Source organism: Pelodiscus sinensis, chromosome 3 (genome assembly GCF_049634645.1).
Source record: "Pelodiscus sinensis isolate JC-2024 chromosome 3, ASM4963464v1, whole genome shotgun sequence".
Lineage (NCBI taxonomy): Eukaryota > Metazoa > Chordata > Testudines > Trionychidae > Pelodiscus > Pelodiscus sinensis.
The window spans coordinates 165,308,233-165,330,214 of record NC_134713.1 but is presented as its reverse complement, the minus strand read 5'-3'; the positions used below and the strand labels follow the sequence as shown (position 1 = coordinate 165,330,214).

The 21,982-nt window shown below is 41.9% G+C and overlaps 1 protein-coding gene across 4 annotated transcripts in view; it reads right to left on the bottom strand.

Moving 5' to 3' along the window:
* Nucleotides 1-3,940: 3,940 nt before the first annotated feature.
* Nucleotides 3,941-21,982, bottom strand: part of SRBD1 (S1 RNA binding domain 1) — a 236,501-nt gene continuing 218,459 nt past the window's right edge. For all 4 annotated transcript variants that reach the window (XM_075925416.1, XM_075925414.1, XM_075925415.1 and 1 more), the window contains 2 exons: nt 15,830-16,014; nt 3,941-4,972 (listed from right to left, as the gene is read on the bottom strand). In XM_075925416.1, coding sequence (XP_075781531.1) covers nt 4,683-4,972; nt 15,830-16,014 — 475 coding nt within the window. In that variant the 3' untranslated portion in view covers nt 3,941-4,682. The remainder of the gene's footprint in view (nt 4,973-15,829; nt 16,015-21,982) is intronic.

Below are 21,982 nucleotides of genomic sequence, written 5' to 3'. Positions count from 1 at the left end.
GTCCCCAATTGTCTTCCTCAGTTTCACCACAGGAGCCACCAATGGGAGAAAGTGCCAGCTGACATCAAGGCTACTGTGCTCAGGCTGAGTCAGACTGGCTCACCAGTGTGGAGTTAGAGCTGACTCCATAAGGAAAGTGTAAAGATGAACATTCCTTTCCTTTCTGGTTCTTGGCTTGATGGACTTGCAAATGTTGCAATTGTCACTAATGTGACCTTTGCCCAAGCAGTGCAAGCAACTTCTGTATACGGGTCACTCATGGCATGGGTCATTTGCATGAGTTGCCAGATTTGAAGCCTGGGGTATGGAACATGTCCCCGCCCAGATGGTCCGAAACAGTAGTAATTAACTATCAAGGTATTACATTACTAGGAAACTATACACACAAAAACAAGGAAAACAGTTCCAATAATAGGAAGGGCTACTGCAGGTAGCTGGAACAAAGGCAGTTCCATGCACCGTCACCAGTGGCAAGAAGGAACTGATGGTGGAGGGCTGCACAGCGCCCCTTATACTGTATCATGGAGGCGCCACTCCAGGGATTGCTAGAGGAGCTCCCCTATGGACACTGCTAAGGGAAAAAGTCTTCTGGCACCAGTGCACAGTGGTGAACACTCACATCTACTGTGGAATGCCCATGACCAATCACTGAAAGAACATTCTGTACCAGTGAGCAGAGATGTGCAGAACGCCCTGTGAGGTCAAGTAAGGACATGACCAGGCAAATGTAGCTCATCAGAAAAGTGCTTAGCTACTACAGGGTCTACACATTCCAACTTAAAATAGACTCCATATATAGATATAAGCAAATAGCGATGTTAGTCAGTATTTGAAAGGGTGAATTTAAGGCCAAAGGAACTCTCTTCTACTTTGAATTAGTTTTTGGGTTTGGGGGGGAGGGGGCTTGGGGGAGGGAGGAGGTTGCATTTATCCCATTAACAATGATAGAATCATTAGTGAGTGTCCCATAAAGCACTTTCACATTCACAAGGCTTATTCAGCACAAGTATAATATGAACAGGTCAAAAGCCTGAAGCGGTCTGAAAAACATGGTTTCAAACTGTTGCCTTTTGCAGCATTTTGATGGGATTCTGACTTGGACAGACAAATGCTGTAAGATAATTAAAATGACACTCTCTACTTCCCCCTCCCAACAATGATTTCAGAATCCCCAAAATATCCTCTGCATGACAACAGAAGTTATTTTTTTGTTTTGGAAGTTAATATAGCACAGAGCCGGGAGATTAAATGATGCTACATTCTCTTAACTAGTTCATATTCTCCACACCAACAGCTGTTTGGACTTTTGTGGTTAGAAATCTAGCCATTAACAAAGATGTTTGATGATCGTTGCATGGCTGTTGCCCATTCACATTTGTGGATCATTCATTAAGTTGCAAATTTTTGCCCACTTCAACCTTACAAACTCGCTTCAAAGGGAGAGAGTATTCAAGACAGATGTATACGGAAAGATTACATGACACAACAAGAGCCATCTTTTGATCTCCTCCTCCTCCACTAGAATGAAGATTTGAACTTCACATATCTTTTCACACTTGGTGATAACTGTTGACATTTGTAGTTTGAACTTAAAAACACTCTCAAACTACATGGTGGAGGAAAGCAATGTTAAGTCCTTCCAACTTGCATCAGTATATCCCGTATTAAGACAGAAATGCAGAAAATCTTTATAGGCTGCTTGGAATATCAAAAGGTCTAAGGACTTTTTTTGTGAATACAAATCTGTAATGAAGAAAAAGGAGGCTATGTGAGAGAACTGGAAAACTGAATGCCTAGATCAAAGAGCAATGATTAATTCTGCAGCACCTTAGGGACTAACAAAAAATGTAAATGGTGTCATGAGCTTTTGAGGACACAACCTACTTTTTCAGATGAATGGAATCAGAGGTTACTCCATTACTCCCTTTACTCCATTCATCTGAAGAAGTGGGCTATGCTCACGAAAGCTCATGAGACCATTTATATTTTTGTTAGTCCCTAAGGTGCTGCAGAATTAATAGTTGTTTTTTAAGTCTGTACCTGAAAAAACTAACACAACTACCCCTTGGACTTCTAAATCAAAGTAGTATGAGACGGATTAGCCCACAGAGGTATCCATGTTATATACTCAGGAGGAACATCAAGATATGTGAGCTATGAAAGAGAAGCATTTGGGGCTAAGAAGGAGAACTGATGATACTTTACATGTATGATGAATTCCTCTGATTATGTATTTCCTTGATTTGCATTGGTGGCACACATGGTCTAGCAATCTCAACCCAAAGTTAACACACACATTTGTGGGGCATGCCCATGTATTTATTTATATACACCCACAAATATCAGTGAAGTTATCTATGTGACAAATTTATCACGACTGTAGTTTATGGCACACTTCTGACCAATTTACGTGTTTTCTGCTCACTAACTCATTTTCATATGACTTGCTCTGGAATTCTAATCCTCCAAGAAGACTCAGTCTCCTCCCACCGCCAATTAATTGAACCTATCAGAAAAAGCTTTTATCTTTCTTCCCACCACAAAATATGGACTTCCTCACCCTCAAGACATTGCCATGAGATCCAAGGGAAGCAAGATCATCTAATTTTACAAAGTTTTAACTTATCAAGTATGAGAATTGAGCAAGGCATCTCTTGGGGAATAGAAGACAGTATTAGACTATATTCAGTGATTCATACAACAGTTTGGGAGAAGAACAAACATTTAAGTAACAAACTTTCACTCAACTGTATAGCTATTTTTTTCTTTCCTTCTCATCATAAGGGTGGAATAGATCCATAAATCTTTAGGGTTAATCAGTTCCTTAAATAGCTCTCCTTCTAAATGTGAATCAGAGTGTCTCTGTCTTTCCTGAGGAGTCATTTCAGACTGGATCATGTTAGGTTTTACGGATTTGATACCAATCATCATTTAGTTCTTTGGAAATGTTCTGTACACATACCATTTAGATCAATAATGTATTGCATGGTATAAATTATAAAGAACTTACCAGTCTTCTTTTTCAATGGATGTATGTTGGGGAAGGAGGAGTTAAACCAATTTTACATGTTCAGCTGCAAGTTTCCATTCATTGAGAGAGTGAGGGGCTAGTAAAACCAGCTCCTTTATTAATCTACTGTGCTGACAGCCCCAAAGTTAGTTTTTTACACCATCCAGCTAATCATGACCTCAACCTTAATCTGAAGAATTATCCTATATATGAAGAGAAGGAGGTAATTTATACCTCCCTTCCTGTGGAACAGATTTTTTGGCAGTCATCCCAGCTCATTTAGGAGTCCATTTTCATGAAACAAAACTGTCTGCAATGTGTTCTGTACTTAAATCCAACTCATTAAGACTTACCTCAGCCATAAAATCAAAATGAGACAAGCGAGAGAGAAGAGATTAAATGAATGGCTTATTGATTATCCTCCTGAATCATGGCTCCCACTCTCTAACCTCATTAAGATCAACTGATATCAGACAATCAGAGATTTTATCATTGTCACTTAGTTTTCATTATTTATTTTTTTGGAGTAGACATTTCAAGGAACAAGGGTCCAAGGGCTGTGGTGGATTCTCTGGTACTGACATTTTTAAAAATCAAGATTGAATGTTTTTCTGCAAGATCTACTTTAGGAATTATTTTGAGGAAGTTCTATAGCCTGTTATTTAGGAGATCACAATGGTCCCTTCTGGCCTTGGACTCTATGACTGACCTGATCATACCAGATCTATTCCCATAGCTTCCGCTGAAAATATTATCTGAAGCTTCAGTTAGTAAAAAACCAGTTACAATTATGTGACATGATGTTTTGAAAAGCACATCCTCACAATTATCCTTCTTAAACAGAATGCTTTGTACAAACAGTGGTTGTTGGGAAAGTACAGGCATTACCCTGTGATTATGCAGCTAGTGTATGTGATCAGTACACTGAAAAAAAGGCCAGAAAGATTTTTATTATGTACAGGAAAAGAAAAAAGTAAACCAAATCCTTTTGCAACTTTCTGAACAAATTAGAGGAACCAAACAATTTATATGAGTGCCCAAGCAATACAAAAGAACTTTATACAGTAGCACAAACAAAAGTAGTAAATTTCTGATTCTGTAATACCATTACCATTATATCCAGATTTGAGTATTATTTGTTGTGTTCTTCCTTGGTCTAATCTTAAAGAAAATATTAACAGAAGAGGACATTTTAAAGCTTCTATTTTTGCTACTATAGAGGTCCACCTTTAAGCACTCCTCAAGGAAACTGCATGGAAACAAACCAATCAAGTGATTGTTTTTCAGTATGAAAGAGCATGGCTCAGTCTGCTGCAGCAACAAAGACCAAAGGTTGTTTGAAACAGCAAATCTTGCACAGAAGAAAATGGTTAGGAGATGTGTCTGGCAGCACACTGAGATTTCACTTATTCTGCAAAGAGGAGGTGTGTATCTTAATTAGAGGGTGAAAGCCACTCGAGGGTTGGTGTTAAAGTGACTGTTATGAGGAGGGAGCTTAGAGTGTTCTAGTAAAGCTTCTGGAATTAAAAAGTTAAACTGAAGATTTAAAAAACTAGATTAATTCCTTCATTTCCAGTAAACTCAGTAAGTCCTTGAATTGCAACCTTTGGAATCTTGGTGACAACACTTAACCTTTTAAAGAGAAATAAAAGTCTTATAAGTGATGAAAAACTCATAAAACACGAAGAAGATCCAGTGTTATCCTTGACCGAGGAATATCAATACTGAGTACTTTAACTTCCACTCTTTCTCCAGGGCCCAACCCGAGACTTCTTCTCTTCTTGGCTTTAGAAAGTTTTGCTTCAGTTATGTTCCTAATTGGAATCAACCCTGACTTACCAACACCAATATCAACAAAAACTCCAAAGAGAGTAGCATTCTCTACTTTTCCAGTCAGAACAGTGCCAATGCTCAAGTCTTCAAGACAAACTATGCTTCTCTTGAAATCAGGTTTATCAAAATCTGTCAAAAAATAAGAGATGAAAATCAAGTTTCTGAAATAAGACACCAGAAAGTCAACAGTACAATTAAACTTGTTCTGTGGGTCACTCCTACAGGCAGCCTTGTACTTTTGGAAACCAACTGCAAGTAACCAGTATTTCCAATATATTTTCACATGTCTTCCATATAAGCATCACCTCTACCAGGTAATGGACTTTCTTCTATTTTGCTAGCCCCTTGGCTGGTCACAGTGTATGCTATATAGAGAACCAGTATAATTTAACCAATGGCAAGAGGCTACCCTAAGAGACCAACAAAAATTGGTTATCTGATAGGGTTTTTATAAATTAGAGCACATAATAGTACTTAGGAAAGTGAATATTCAATTGAGGTTGTCTACTGATATCAGTAAACAAAAGGAAAACCACTAAAATGGTTTATGAATACCATGCCTCAGAGATAGCCCTATATGCACTCTACTCATTTATACCAGTTTGACACTAGTGTAAATCCACTAACTTCATGGAAGTCATTCCTCATTTTGTTGATGAAAATGGAGAAGTAGACACATAGTTTTAAATACACAAAGCTAGATATTCAAGCCTTTATAGTACAGTATGTACGAATGGATAGGATTTCTTTGTCTCTATTACTCCCGTGCTGGTTGATTCCTTACCAAAACCTCTTTCCATTTGTGCCAGCCTTGAAATGAGCTCTTCTGCCCTTCCCTATAGCTGTCGTTCCTCTTCCTGATGAACTAAGCTAGTTAGCTTGGCCCAAGTAGTTTGCTCAGTTTACCAGTGAGATATTCTGAACACAAAAATAAGTTTGGGATTTTTAATTGTTTCCCATTTTGTCTTTTAAAAAATAAAAGAATTTAATTTAAAGCTCACTGAATCGGAGTCTATGCGACTGCAGCACACTTTCAATCAGGCCCTAAGATGTCACTCAGACTGGCAATGGCATTAGTAGACTCTGAAAGGCATTGAAGTATCCATTGAAGGAATGCACTTAATTACTTGACTCCAAATCAGTTAAACCTTTTGTAATTTTATACTGTGCAGAGGCTTTTCAATGCAAAAAGAAACTAAATAGCTGCGCAGGGCACTGGCAGTGATGAGACTGGAAGAAGCCATGGGGACCATTTAATGTTTACAATGCAGCTTTTTGTTCCAGCCTGGTATGTAGGATTATCCACAGTTACCTGAACAGCCACTTAACTGCTGCTAAAAGTTAGCCCCTTTGTGCAACATTTTGAGATTTACTCCCTTCCGATTACTTTGGTTACTAGAACAATTTAAAATACAGTAACTCCTCCCTTAAAGTTGTCTCAGTTAATGTAATTTCTTTATTAGCCCGCTGGTCTATTAGAGAACACACTCATTTAAAATCATGCAATGTCCTATTATAAGGTTGTTTGGCTCCACCCACCTGGCATTCCACCCAGGGAGTGAGCAAGCCCTCAACCCCACTCCCTGGCAGGAGCACTGGGTGGGTAGAACAGGGCATGCTCCAAACTCAACCTCGCACCCTGGCTAGAATGCCAGGCAGACAAAGCAGGGCAAGCTCCTGAACCCCAAACCTGCTATACCCCAGCCTCAACAAAGCTTCACAATCATCACTGGTGAGTATAGTGTTAAATTATTTGATTAAAATAATTTAAAACTTATGTGTGTCTTTTGCCTGGTGAAAATTTTTCCATGGACTCTAGCACCCCCCCCCCCCCACACACACACACATTTACATTATTATGGGGAAATTGGATGTGCTTAATTTGTTTTCCTTAAAGCAGAATTTTACTTGAATGTAACTAGAACATTAAGCAAGGAATTACTGTATATATTTTAAAATCATCTTTCTAGTTCCCATCCCCAAATAGCTTTTCCTGTTTCATGATCTATTAAACTCACTGAGGGGCATTAAGCAGCCAAGAGTAGAGTATTTCAATTGAAACCAAGAATAGCATTTTAGAAAACTAAAATACAAGAAATAAGCCATAACAAACTGAAAAAGGGGAAATTAATAGTTATGATTATAAATGAGAAGCTAGGCATTCTTGAAAACTGATTAAGGAAAAGACAAGGAGAAATCAATGCAGATGTAAGGAATATAAAGAGTTTAAAATATATATTAGGAAACCTGACAATGTTATCAGTCCATTACTAAATGGAAATGGTAGGATTATCAATCTCAATACAGAAAAGGTATTCAATAAATGTTTCTGTTCTGTTTGAGAGAAAAACAGATGATGTACTCAAGTCATTAAACCCTCTTCCCATTCTAGTAGCCTCTCAAGAGGATGTTAAAACAGAAGCTATTGAAATGAGACACTTTTAAATAAGCAGGTCCAGACACCTTGCATCCAAGAATCTTAAGAAAGCTGACTGAGGAGCAATCTAGAGAATATATGTTGATTTTCAGGAAGACCTTCAAAAATGGGGAAGTTACAGAAGACTGTAAAAAAAGCTAATATGCAATATTTTAAAAGGATAAAAGGGATGACCTGGGAAACTATAGGCCTGACAGTCTAACATTGATCCCAGGAAAGATAATGGACAGAGATGGGACTTAATCAAGTATTAAAGAAGGGCGATGAAGTTAAAAGTCAACAATAGTTTATGGAAAACAGACCTAGTCACATTAACATTATTTTTTTTCTGATGGGATTAACAAAGTTTGGCTGATAAAAGTAAGCAGGTGGGATTAACACTATTAAACCTCTCTAAGGCGTTTGTCTTGGTATTGCATACTTTTTTATGAAAAAAATTTGCAGATGACACAAAAAATGGGAGAATGGTGAATAGCCAAGAGGACAGCTCAATAACCCAGAGAAATGTAGATAGCTTAGTAAACTGGCACTAGAAAGCCAATTTTTTAAATAAGGCCAAATGCAAATGTATCTATTACAGAAGTTAAAATTGATTGACCATGTAACCGCTGAAAATTTCAGCAGTTACATAGTTACACGTGGGGCAGCAGACAGCTCCCTGGGAGCCAGTGTGAGCCAAGAGCTGGCTTTTAAGCTGGCTCCCTGTGAATACTAGCTCCTGCTTGCTGCCCCGCGCTGGCAGCATGGGGTCGCAGGCGGCTCATCGGGAGTTGGATGTGCCATTTGGGTAACCAATAAGCAAGAACTTTTTGGTTACCCGTTTAAACAGCTACACTCTTACATCCCTAGTATACATCTACGGATAAAGAATATAGGCCATATTTAAAAGACAGGGAGCTCTATCCTGGGAAGCAGTGACTCTGAAAAAGATTTGGGGATCATGAACATGAACTCCTAGTATACTGTTGTGGTCAAAAGGGCTAATGCAATTCTTCAATGCAAGAGGAATCTCAAGTAAGAACAGAGGTTATTTTAGCTCTGCATTTGCCACGGTGACCATTGCTGGAATACTGTCTCCAGTTTGGGAACCTACAACTCAAAAAGTATGTTGATAAATTGGAGAGGGTTCAAAGAAGAGCAATGGGAATGATTAAAGGATTAGAAAACATGTTTGATAGTTAAAGACTCGAGCTCAATCTATTTTGATGAAAAAGAAGGTGAAAAGGTGATTTGATCACTCTCTGTACATACCTAGATGGGGAACAAATATTTAATAATGGGCTTTTCAATCTAGCAGAGGAAAGGTATGATATGATCTAATGAATGGAAGATGAAGTTAGACAAATTCAGACTGGAAATAATATTAAACAGCAGCAAGCCATCAAAACCAGATGATATTCACCTAAGAGTCCCGAATGAACTTAACTATGAAACTGCATGTGCCTTCTCAGTTCCTTCTTGCCAGCAACTCCAACACAAGGGTAGAATGGCAGGAAATGGAACAGACATGAGCAACACATGTCAAAGAATAACAGTTACGAAAAGGTAGGTAACCATTTTTTTTCTTTGAGTACTTGCTTATGACAATTCCATGTTAGGTGACTCTCAAACAGTATCCATGGAGGAAGGCTCAGAGTTCACAGCTTAGCAGCTTGCAGTACTGCCCAATTGTCTCAAACCTGCTGGATTGATATATAGTGGAACATAAAGGTATAACCAGATGGCCACTCTACATGTCATGGATAGGCACAGCAGCCAAAAAGGCTGCTGAAATGGGTTACATCCTGGTAGAATGGGCGGTGATGATCACCGGGGGTGGAACCTTCACCTGGTCATTGCTGAAGCAAATGAAAGCACTGATCCAAGAGGAAATTCTTTGAGAAGATATAGGGAAAGCTTTCATCCTATTGGCCACAGCAACAAATAACTGTGTTGACTTACAGAATAGCTTGGCCCTGTCAATGTATAAGGTCAGACCCTTCTTGACATCTTGGACATGTAGTCTATATTCCTCCTCCTACTTATGAGGCTTTGAAAAGAAGAATGGTAAGTAAATGTCCTGGGTTTGAATGAAACTGAGATACTATTTTGGGAAGAAACATGGGGTATAGTCTTAGCTGGACCGTATCCTTGTAGAAGTCTGTATGGCAACTCCCAGGTGAGTGCCTGAATATTGGGTACTCAGTGGGCTGATGCCATTGTGACCAGGAACATAACCTTTCAGGAAAGGAAAAAGAAATAGCAGAAAGCCAGAGACTCCAAGGGAGGCTCCATGAGCTGTGCAGCACTAAATTCATATCCCATTGAGGGACAAGGTCCCTGATTGCGGGTAGAGGCACTTTAGGCCTTTAAGGAATCTTGCCATGATTCCTTAAGCAAAAACTGATCTGCCCGTGAACAGAAGGCTGAGATGGCTGCTAGGTTGACTTTGATCAATGAAAGGGACAAGCCTTGGTGCTTGAGATGCAAGAGGAAGTCTGGAATAAGCTGTAGCACAGCCTGCTGGAGACAAACACCTTTGTCTGCAATCTAGCAGGTGAACTATTTCCATGGTTATTCTGGTAGAGGGCTTCTTGCAATTAGCCACACAGCAGCCAGGCTGTCAGATGCAATGCCAACAGGCTGGAGTGTGCTGTGGATCTAGGAAATCAGGTCCAACCTGAACAGTAGCAGGAAGAGAACAGAGTGATCCAGCAACCATGCACAAACCTTGCCCTGTCCTGTTTGATCTTTGTGAGGACACTGGGGAGAAACAGCACTGAAGGGAATGTGTATGTCAGAGCTCCTGATAACAGAAGCATAAAAGTATCTGACAGGGCTTCTCTGTTCTTGCCCCCAATCAAGCAGAAGGTGTGGCATTTCATGTTCTGTCTGGATATGAACAGGTTCACCTGGGGAGTTCCCCTCCCTCTGTAAGAGGGAACTGACCAACTCTGGTGAAAGGGCCCACTCATGGTAAGATAAGAACTTTCTGCTGAAGTGATCAGGCAAAGCACTCTTGGTTCCTAGAAGATGAACAACTATGAGATGGATGTTGTGCCACAGACAGAAGCCCTTTAGTCAGAGGGCTTCCAACTTGGCGCCACCTGACTGTTGATACCGAACACTGTTGTCATACTGTCTGACAGGATCTGAACCACTCTTTCTTGAATCTAAGGTAGAAAGGCCTGGCAGGCTAGTCAAACTTCCTTGAGTTTCTATTAATATGCAGGATGCAATTGTGACTGGACTGGTAACCTTAAATGTTGAGAGTGCCCAGGTAGGCTCTCCATCTCAGGTATGATGTGCTGGAGACAAGAGTCACTGATGAGGCTGGAACTGTGAAGGACCTCCTTCCAGGTCCAAAGTGGTATCCTGCCACCACGTGAGTGCCAACAGTCTAGAGTCCTGAGCATGCTATAATTCAGGGGCGGGCAAAATCTGGCTTGTAGCACAGTGGGAGCCTCAGCCAGGCTCCCTGCCTGCCCCGCAACCTCACGTCACTCAGAGCAGCTCTCTGAATGCTGCAAGCCTCAGAGAAAGGTTTCATACATTGTCCTCACCTCCCATCCAATCTCGCAGCTCCCACTAGCCAGAAACCAGACAATGGGAGCTGTCTGTTTGCAGCACAGGCAGTATGCAAGATATGCCTTTCCTCCTCCCCCAGTTCCCAGCATTCAGAGCAGTACATAGCCCCTCTGAGCAGCATGGGGGGGAGGGGCATGGAAGGCAGGGAGCCTGTCTGAGGAACATACTGAGCTGCTGACTGGGAGCTGCCAAGGTAAGCTTCTCCTGGTCTGAGCCTGCTTCTGGAACCCCAAACCCTCCCCCTTCCCAAACCTCTGCCCCTCTTCTTCACCCTTACCCCACGTAATCCAAACCCTCTGCACTCTCGCTCCTGCACCCATAACCCCTTCCAGACTCTGCACCCAAATTCCCCCCAAAACCTCTCTTGCATGTCATAATCCACTCCTGCATCCATATCCTCTTCCAGAGCCTGGCAACCAAATCTCCTGTCTCAGACACAACTCAAATCGGTCTCCATCCTCCTGTCTTCTTTTGCATCAGGAAGTAGCGAGAATAAAAGCCTCTCCCTTTGAACTCTTTTGGGACTCTCCAATGGCAAGTAGGCATAGAGCCTCCTGTTGCAAAAGAGTGTAGTGAGAGGGGTTCCTGAAAAGGGACGGGGTTGGTGTATGGGTTGGGGGTATAGACGCAAAGGGGATGATGAAGCCTGATTTTATTATTTCCAATACCAATTTGTCGGTGGTTACTTCGGCCCAACGATTGTAATAAGGCCGAAGGCGATGATGAAAGATGGGTATGGTATCGGCAGTGATGGCAACGATGACTGGTGAGGTTGCACCATCGACAGGCGAGTCAAACCTGCTGTTTTGTGTGCGGTACGTTGGTCATCCTAGATGGTTGCGGACGTCTACGCTGTGGTCTTTGTTTGGATCGAGTCTGATCAAAAGGATGAGGTTGTTGTCTTTGGAATTGAAAGTCATATCGCCTCTGATACGGGAAGTACCTTCGGCGATGGAATGGTGGTATGTACATGCGAAGCGTACGTAGAGTCATACGCGAGTCCTTTCCAGTGTGCAACACCTCATCAGTTTTGTCCGCGAATAACTTCAATTTGTCGAATGGAAGGTCTTCGACTTTCGCCTGCAAATCCCTAGGGTCGCCAGCAGCAGCCAACCATGATGCTCTGCGCATGGATACTGCGGTAGCTATTGATCTTGCGGCAGTATTCGCAACATCCATGGCTATCTGTAGACTAGCTCTAGAGCAAGCGTACCCCTCCTGTACCACGGCGCGGAGTATGGCCTTGTCCGCTTCGGAAGCGTTCTGGGCAAGCCCTGCCAACTTGGCAATGTTATTGAACCCTTGGTTGGACAGAAGTGCCGCGTAACTGGCAATGCGAAGAAGGAGGATGGACAAATAATAAACTTTTCAACCGAAGATGTCTAGTTTTTTGGCCTCTTTCTCCACTGCTGCATTTTTCACCTGTGGATTCTTGGTGCGGTTAAGAGCTGCATCCACTACAAGAAAGTTTGGCTGGGGGTGGGTAAAGAGAAACTCCAAACCCTTGGAAGGGACGAAATATCTCTTTTCCGCCCGCTTTGATGTAGGTGGGGCGGAAGCCGGAGTGTGCCAGATTTCTGAGGCTGGTTCAAGAATGGCCTTATCAATCGGAAGTGCTGCTCTCGAGTGTTGTCTCGGGTGTAAATTTTTCAGCAACTTGTATTGCTTGGTCTGCACGTCTGCGAGCTGGACATTCTGTGTCTGCGCTACCCGTTTAAAGAGATCCTGGAACTTTCGACCGTCATCCGGGGGTGAAGTGTCCCCTTGAAAGACAGCCTCATCTGGGGAGGATAACGAAATGTCAGCTGGAGACACTGTGTGCAGAGGGGCATCATCGTCCAAAATCTGACCCTCCTCTGGTTCAGACATCTGAAGAGGAGGAGGAGGGGCAGCCACTGGAACCTTCGACGATGGGGCTGTCTGTTGGAGTGAGCCCACCGGAGACTGACGTCTAGCCAGAGACGCACGGCAATAGCAAGAATTCGAAGGAGAACGAGATCTTGTATAGTCGTGAGAAAAATAATCTCTCCTCCCATGGCGATAGGAGCAGTCGGGAGACGGTCTCCTGGATGAATAGGCACTGCTGTATCTACTGCGGTAAGACCTCGAAGGTGAATGAGTCGGTGAACGAGATCTACTAGAATGAGATCTACTAGGCATCCCATAATGCAGTAGGGGGTGCCTGTACACATAAGTATAGTGAGGCCTCAAATGCCGGTGCGGAGAATGTGGGCTGCACTGATAACGAGGCTCTCGCAGAGAGTGGTACCGTGGAGGGGATGGAGACGGTGCCAGGGAAAATATCAGTGAGGGAGACGGGGACACCTTTCTTGGAACTGATTTCCTTTGAGCCTTTGTAGGAACGGCTGAAGGCATGGTGTGGGCCTCATCAACAGATGAATGCTTTGAGGCTTGATCCTCATCGTCCAAAACCAGTACTGGGGAGTGCTGTACCGATGAAGCTGGCAAGACTAACTCTCCTAATGGTGCCTTAAGCTGAACCGAACTGCAGTGATCCGTCGGTGCCATACTTGGTTTCTTAAGAGCCTGTGGTGCCGCCTCCGGTACTGCAGCATGTCTGTCACTTAGCACCGTATCCGGCGCCATGGGCATTTGGTGCAGTCGATTGAAGCAGTGCTGGCCTCAGTGCCGTATCATGCCTCCCATGCCATTACACCGTCGGTGCCGAGGTCCTCGGATCCAGCACCTGCGTAGACGGCCGCCTGTGAGTCGGAGGAGCCGTCTTCTTCCCCATAGCCTTAATAGCGCACGAAGGCGCAGGCACCGAAGAGCGCACCAAAGGCTTATGCCTCTCCGATTTTTCTTGTGTGGGCTGACAGTCCGTTCCAGAGGTGCCCAGTTGGTCACCTTCATTGATTTTAGACAGAGGGGCCGCGGCTAGGGATCGCGCTGGGGAGGCTTTCTTCCCTTTCTTCGCGGTCGACTCCCTTAATGGTGATGATCTCCGCTTGCGCTCCATAGAGGAGTCCCCTTGAGCTGCTTCAGAAGGCTGCAGAGCCTTATCAAAGAGGATGAGCTTGAGCTTCATGTCTCTGTCCCTACGTGCCCCGGCCGTTAATTTCGAACAGTGGGCACACTTGCTCGGTATATGGGACTCCCCCAAACAGCGTATACATGCATCATGGCCATCAGATACAGGCATGGGGTCTTTACACTGGGAACATTTCTTAAACTCCGGTAAACCAGGCATTTTGATTCAACCGGATTAAAATAGTAATAATAAATTAGAACTTAGCAGCAATAACAGTAACACTGACTAAGTCTAACTTTAACTTTTTTTTTGTTTTAACTAACAAATAACTAATTAACTAACAATAACCTGAAGAAAAATGAATGAAAATTTGAACTTTTCAATTGAAAGGAGCTTCCTCTGAGGAGAGACAACAGAGCTCCGTCAGCAACCTAGGACGGCTGAGAGGAACTGGCAGAGGGGCCGGACTGCGCAACAGGAGAAACGGTGCGAACGGTGCGTGGCGGCTGCTGCGCATGCGCGGTCCGGCCAACTACAGCTACGAAAAGCCTCCAATCAGCGGCGCCGGGACGAGCCCAACACCTAGAGTGGAGCACCCAAGGGGACCACTCGAAGAAGAACTGTAATTCACTCTACAGGAATTTCCTCCCACAGGAGCAACAGTAGAAACAGCAGCATAGACAAGATCAGGAAGTTTTACTGGAGCAGGTAAAAACTTTTGAACCTGTCTGGAACCCCCTTCCTTACAGAGGATATAGTTACTGTCACCAGTGGAAGAGCATATGTGGCAAATTACAGCTAGATAAGGCCACTGAGAGGGTGCCAGTCATACCTGCTGTCAATAGTGGATTGCTCCCCTGAAGGCAGTCAATATTTCGACTTGGGTTGGTTCAGTTCAAAACAAGCAAACAAAAAATTCCAGTCTGTACTAAGAAAAATATTAGTAACAAATGCATTTACAAACCATGTCTGAGCATGACTGCTATTAGCACTGTTCTAGTCACAGTCTTTGTCTACAAAAGACTGTTCCAAAAATCTTCCACCATTATTCCACTATAGGTGCATTAAAATTTGAATGTTTGCATTAAGAACTGACATTTATTTTGATGTTGAGAAACACAGTGTGTTTTTATATGTATTGCTAGATACTCCATTTCATTGAAAATTAGAAATTAGAGCTCCAGAATGAAATTACTACAAGATAGGAAATGGATTTCCAGAATCATTAGTGGGATGCATTTATAAATAACTATAATAAAGGCTTAAAGCAAAACAATGAATGTTGAGAGAGTGGAAATGTATTTTCTCTGTAAATATCAGTCTACTATTTATTATTACATGCCTGAATTTCTGTTGCCTACTTTTATCTCTTGCAGTTGTGAAAGGATATAGTGTATGCAGTGTAGGGTTCGCTGAACAGGGCACTTTCAGATATATCCCTCTCTTCTCCTACGCCTTCCTCACTCTCTCCCACTCCAAACTTGTTTACACTGCTGTGAATATCTAACCAGTGGTGGGTAATGAACCATGTACTCCAAATAAACTTTTCTCTGAGGAGTGTGTGACCCAAACTCCCGATAAATCAAAATTTTAAATTACTATTCCATACATCTTTACTATTACTGTTTTTAGTATAGTCTCATGCTTCTCCCACAATAGCCAATAGTAAATTTAATCAGTACACAGTCAACGTAGGACAACTGTCTTATCTGTTAAAAGCTCCGCATCCCACCTTCCTATGGCTAAAAAGGTCATGATTTAAGACAGGATTCACACTCCTTAATTACCGAGCCAGCAAACACTATGTGATTGACTGCATGCTATAGTACTTTCTTCTCTGTTATACAGGATAAAGGGAGGAACTACATATCCACTAAATCTTCTGCTAACTTAGAAGAAAACCTGCAGTTTAAATAATAAAACTCAAAACATTCTACAATTCCAGATGACAACAAAACTGCCTTTATAAAGTAAGGCATTCAATTTTTACCTGTTCGGATGTCAAAGCCTTCCGGTTGCGTCAGACCATCAATGATGATTTGAAGCGTATGTACTGTTGTATTTAATCTTTTTGCTGTTCCTTCTAGTCCTTCTTTTTGAATTACAACATTTATTTTGTGTTGCATATCAGGTTTTCCTATATCATTTGGATTTCCTCCAATGAAAGTTAAAAACCTTGAGAATTAAAACAAAACAAAAAGCAATAATCTGTAAGATCAGTAGACATAGTTGTATAGCCCTCAGTGAGGACTGAAATCTTGCCAAGTTTAAAGTTCAAACTATTTTTGAGCTCTCATAAGCACAAAAACATCTTGTTTTTTAAAAAAAGCCGTAAGAAAAGTGTACTTCTTTCTCCTTAGCATAACTCAAACATTCTGCACTTTTCAGTTCACCTTTGGGCTGAGGCCAAGCATGTAAAGTTTGAATATAAGAGTAACTTTTCATGAAGGATATGAATTACTGAAGGTCTGAACAAAGTTCAGAATAGAATCCACTTCTCAAGCTTAACTTTAGGGCTTGCTATCCATGAACACTATCCATGAACACTATTATTTCCAAAATGGTTTCCTATATCAATGATGATTCATTTTATACCAAAATTAAATGACAGAAAATCCCAATTTTTCATGAAAAGTACTTCCAAAATTGAAAATGTCATGATTTTGAAATTCTTTTATTAAGACTTTTAATTAATTCTATTAAAATGAAAATATAGCTATGATAATATTTGCAAGTTTTAGTGAAGTAAAACTTCTGGTTCTGAATTTGATAATTTAAGTAAAAGGATGAGAAAGCTTTAAAAATAATCTATTGCCTAGGACCTTCATATAAAAGTTGGGCAATTATAATTAAGGGTTCAAATACTAACAGAATAAAATCACTCAATGCTCACTATTTAACTGTTGTGTCTCCTTCACCACCAAATCAAGAAACTGCATATTTTGGCTTAGTTATCTAACACTGAAAATAAATACATTCAATAATAAAGAGAAGCACCTGACCATGTTAAATATTGGGTTCTGAATTCTATAGTAGAGACGTACACAATGTTCAAGAGCATAGTTTGATTATATACTCAGGAATTAGCTGCTGAATGCACACACAAAGTATACATTTTCATGATGTGTCTACACATTGCATTTATTTTAGTAATGACAATGGCCAATTATCCTCAACATCAATAAAAGGATGAGAAATTCTAAAAAAACCCCTGTCTTTCAATACTTTTTATACTATGAAAAACAAGATAATATATTTACTAAATGAAGGAATCACCACAGACATCTTCACCAAGCAGAACCCTACTTGTTCAGGATTCATGAGGGGTTTGATTATGCCTGTCCTTTATGAAGGTTCACAGTAGGACAATGGGAAGGAACATGACTGCCTCTGCCTTTGCATGTTTGACTTAACAGCAAGCATAGTCCTTGTGCTCAAGGAATCGCAAGAATTACGCCCTCCACTCTCCCTGCCAGGGTCCATGGACCTATCCCACACTTCTGCACCAGCCTGTAGAACAGAATCTGAACACAGGATGGGAGAAGAATGGAAATCAGCTTACTAAGCAGCTCAGTAATAGGCACATCCCCTGCAGAATAGGGAGCAGCATCGAAGGTGTTCCACACCACTACCCCTGTGACAATGCAAAAAATGGTTGTTCAGCTCTCATAGTTGTTGTTCTTCGAGATATGGTGTTCATGTCTGTTCCAATTAGGTGTGTGTGCACTGAGTGCATGAATGTCGAAAACTTTCCCCCAATAGCATCTGTTGGGTCAGCCAGGGAGCCTCCTGGAGTGCTGGTATAACATGCTCTCTATGACCCTGCTGATCCACCTGCCCCCCCTTTTCCTTCTTAACAGGTATTCTTACAGAAGGTGGGTATTGGAATGGATGTCAACAACACATCTCTAAGAACATTTACGAGAGGTGAGTAACCATTTTTTCTTCTCGGGTGCTTTTTCACATAGACTCCAATTAGGTGATTCCCAAGCAACTCTGAGGAATTAGTGTACTACTGATTGCAGAACTGCCCTACCTATAGCTGCATCATTTCTTGCCTACTGATCAATGGTGTCATGTGCCAGGAAGGTATGAACTGAGGACCAGGTGGCTGACCTGTATATGTCCTGAATTAGGACATGGGCTAAGAAAGCCATGGAAGAGGTTAGCCAGCAGGATTACTTTGGCCCTGTCTCTTTAGATCTTGAGAATGATCTTGTGAATCAAGGGAAATTGGGGTAAAGGCATACATTAACCAACCCTTTCAGGGCAGCATAACCATGTCCACCATGGACCCAAGACTGTAGTTGCAGAACAAGCAAAAGAGGGGGCATTTTTTGTTTCACTGTTGCAAACAAATCCACAGGAGGAAACTCATAGCGGAAGATGGAATGGAAGACATCACATTTCTCAGTCATAAGTGGTTGGCAAGATGATCTTCTGCGGTGGTCGGCCACTTCATTCCAGGCTCCTTGGAGCCAAGAAACCTCCAGGTGTATAGAGTGGGCTATGCAAAACTCCCAGAGGAGAGCTCAACACAGCAATGACCGCACACCATCCTGCTTGTGGTTATAGAATGCCTTAGTTCTGTTGTCTGTCAGAACCGTGAAGCTGTGACCTTGCAAAGTGGCATGAAATGTCTGACAGGTCAAATGAACCACTCTGTGCTCCATGACACTGATGTGGAGAAACATCCTGTCATCCAACTACCTACCTTGAGTCCACAGACCTCCCAAGTATGCTCCCCAACAGAGATCCAACACATCCATGACTTGGTCATCTCGTGTTAGGAAGCACGAAAGGGGAAACCCATGCAGACTACCAGGCAAATCCTCCAACGTGACTGAGTGTCGAGGACCTGCTTGCCCAAACAGGGCGGTAAACTGAAAAGAGCCATGCCTGGAGTGACCTCAGTCTTAGCCTGGCATGCACGACTATGCCATGTGCCCGAGGAGGGAAAACGCTCAAGAGACTAGATGAATTGTGCCCTGGAATTGTGATTCCAACAGAAAAGATCTGATATAAGGACTGCCATGATAAACTCTACCCTTTGGACAGGGACAAGTGTCACCTTTTTAAGTTGAGCAGTATGCCTAACCTTTGGCCACTCAGCAGCCAGTCGTTGTGGTAAGGGTACATCTTTCTGCCAAAAATATCCAAGCTCTTGGCCTCTTTGGCCTTGGGCACCAGGGCTTGTTGACCCTGACACTCCCATTCATTGACTGGCGAGACCAATGGGGAGCGTGGGGATGGATGAGACTAGAGACACTGATAGCTCTTAAAGAGCACATAGTACTTCTCCTCAACACCTTTTGCCTTTGGAGGAATAGAGACTGGGTTTGTCAGATGAAGAGATTATTCTTCTCCACTGTTTTAATGAATGGGAGAGCAATCCTTGATGGCCTTTCCAGGGTCAGGATGTGAACCAGAGGGTCTTCTACTTCTGTCACCTCCTCTACTCGGATGCCTATTTTGCAGGCCATATGATGAAGCATGTCCTGGTGGGCCTTGTGGCTGATAGGAGGAGGGACTAAAACGGAGGCCCCTACCACCATCTCATCAGGAGATAAAGATGATGAGGCCACAGAAGGGGCACTGTCTCCTGAACATCCTCTTGATGACTCTCAGGGGAGCTGTGACCCAGTGACCCCAGAGGCTGAGGAGGCTGCTGGGGGGCTTTCTTGGCTGTTGAGTGCCTCACAATAGAAAGCGTGTAGCCTTGGAAGCATGAGGAGTGGAGGTGGCCCCTTGAGACCTGGGGTGATGCCATAAGGCCATGGAGGAGGTACCTTGGGCCTGGTAATATGGCTGGCGGGGGGGGGGGGGGGGGGCAGAAAGCCACAGAGGTGGTGGTGGCCATTGGGGTTTCCATGATATATGATGGTCACTCCTGTGCCTGGAAGCATATCTGGTCTCCCAGAATGGAAGAACTTCCCTTCAGACATTGAAAAGGCCAGTACTGAGGAGCCCAGCGCAGGCAACTGGTACTGAGCTGAGGAGGAATGAAACAAGGACATGTACCAATGCAGGGTTGTGCCTTAAAGGCACAACTGAGAAGTATTTTGTGGAGCATGAAGTATTATATTTCTTCTACCTGGGGTCTGTGTGTCAATCTGACAATAGAATAGATAGCTCTCCTATGCTCTACCTTTCTATCTTATGTCTAGTTTTCTGCTAATAAAATAAGTGACTTTGTGAAACACTGACTTCCTCCCTCAGAGCCAAAGACATTGCACTTCTGATGCTGCAGCTGATTTTCAAGCAGAATTTGCTCTCCATTGAATTGCTATTAATGCATGCTTCTGTGCTCATGGAACAGAGATGTCATTTCCAGTGGGGGCTTGAAGAGTTAAATATATATCAACCTAATTACTATGGAATTTTGCAAATCTTAAATTGATATTAATCATGGGACTACTTATGTTCTCTTTCAAAAAAGGAAATCAAAGGAATATTAATAAAGGTAAAATGGCCTCAATGATGTCAGTGGCTAACCTCCCATTGGCTTTAATGGGGCCAGGACTTCACCACACAACAGTAAATCAAAATTTATGAATTCTACCCAGTTCTGCCATTGATTTACTATGTGACATGGGCAATTCAGTCTCAGTTGAAATGTGGATAATATCCTCTACCCCTCAGAGTTGGCTTAAGCAAAGGGATATTGTAGGTTTATAAGTTATATTCCTAATTTTTTCTAAATAAAAGTAACTCATAAGATTATTACCTCTGAAAATTATTAAAGTTATTTTCTCTATTTTTCAGATTATTTTTAGCTTGGACTGCACTTTGAATATAGTCTGTTTCACAGCTTCCCCTCCTGTAGTCAGTGTCAATCAGCCTCCCCTTTTTATGTGGTTCTTTCACACAAGGAGAGAAGAGCATTAAAAATAACCATTTGAAAATGTGGCTACAAAACCACTAAAACAACACAAGAATTCAGTAATAGGCATAGGCCCTGAATCCTCTTTTTTTTTTTAAACTAAATAATTTTCAACTTTTGGTATCACTTTACTATTGCCAAATGATTTTAACTGGTTGGATAACAAGGCAAAGTATCAAAGCAAATGCAATTTTTACCAACATCATTATAAATTGTTCACATAAGCATATTCCCTTACACCAACTGTAATTTTATCTAATCTATTGGCTTTATACAAAGCAGCACTATCAAGATGATAAAGGACATGCACTATTCTCCCTCCACCTGAAAAGAATATTAATAGTGGCTGCATAGACTGTACTAAAATGTGTGCAGGTTTGTGCAGTATGGTCTGCACAACACAGCTAAGAAAGAGCTGCTGACTGTTAAGTGCTGAAAGATGGACAACGCCACACCAGTGACAGACAACAGCTGCCTGAGCTTTGATTGACATGGCAGATGTAACATGACAATCCCTACAAACAGCCAGCCTCCTGACTCAATGTCCTAAATAATATATGCTACACAAAGCAGACCTATAAACAAGCCTGCTGACATTCATGCTCTTGGCTTTATTTTACCACAAATGGAAAATTCATCTTGACTACCTCCAAGTAACATTTTTTCACCATAAAAGTACGTTCATGTTGTAAATTTATAACAGGGTAGATTTCGCTGTTAAAAAAATGTAACCACATGGAATGCTGACAGATTCACAAAAATTATATACAGATCTTTCAAATGTGTGGATGAGGATATAGGATTATGTGCTGATTTTTGGGAAGAAAAAGAGTAAGAAATAGGGCTCTGAGAAAGACCTTAAATCCTTATTCACACAAATTTCCTTAGTTTTGGAATACCATTGAAGATAATGGACTAAGGATAAGGATTTCACAGATGAGTGAGAATGGTAGGAATCAGGTCCAAAGTTACCATTCATAGTTTAATACTGTTAAGGTCAAGAACAGAAATTTGGTTCCATTTCAGGAACATACTTAAGTATGACACTTACCCTGACTTCAGGAGAATTACTCATGTTCTTAAAATTATGCATCTGCTTCAGTACCTTCCTGAACAGGGCGTCTTTTCAGAGGAACTGTCTTTGCCTAAATTCCTTTTGTTAACAGCTCATAATAGTGACAACTCTGATAAAACTAGAATGTTTGTAGTATTATAAAAATGCCTAACACCAAAAAACATAAGCATCCTCAATAGAAAGAA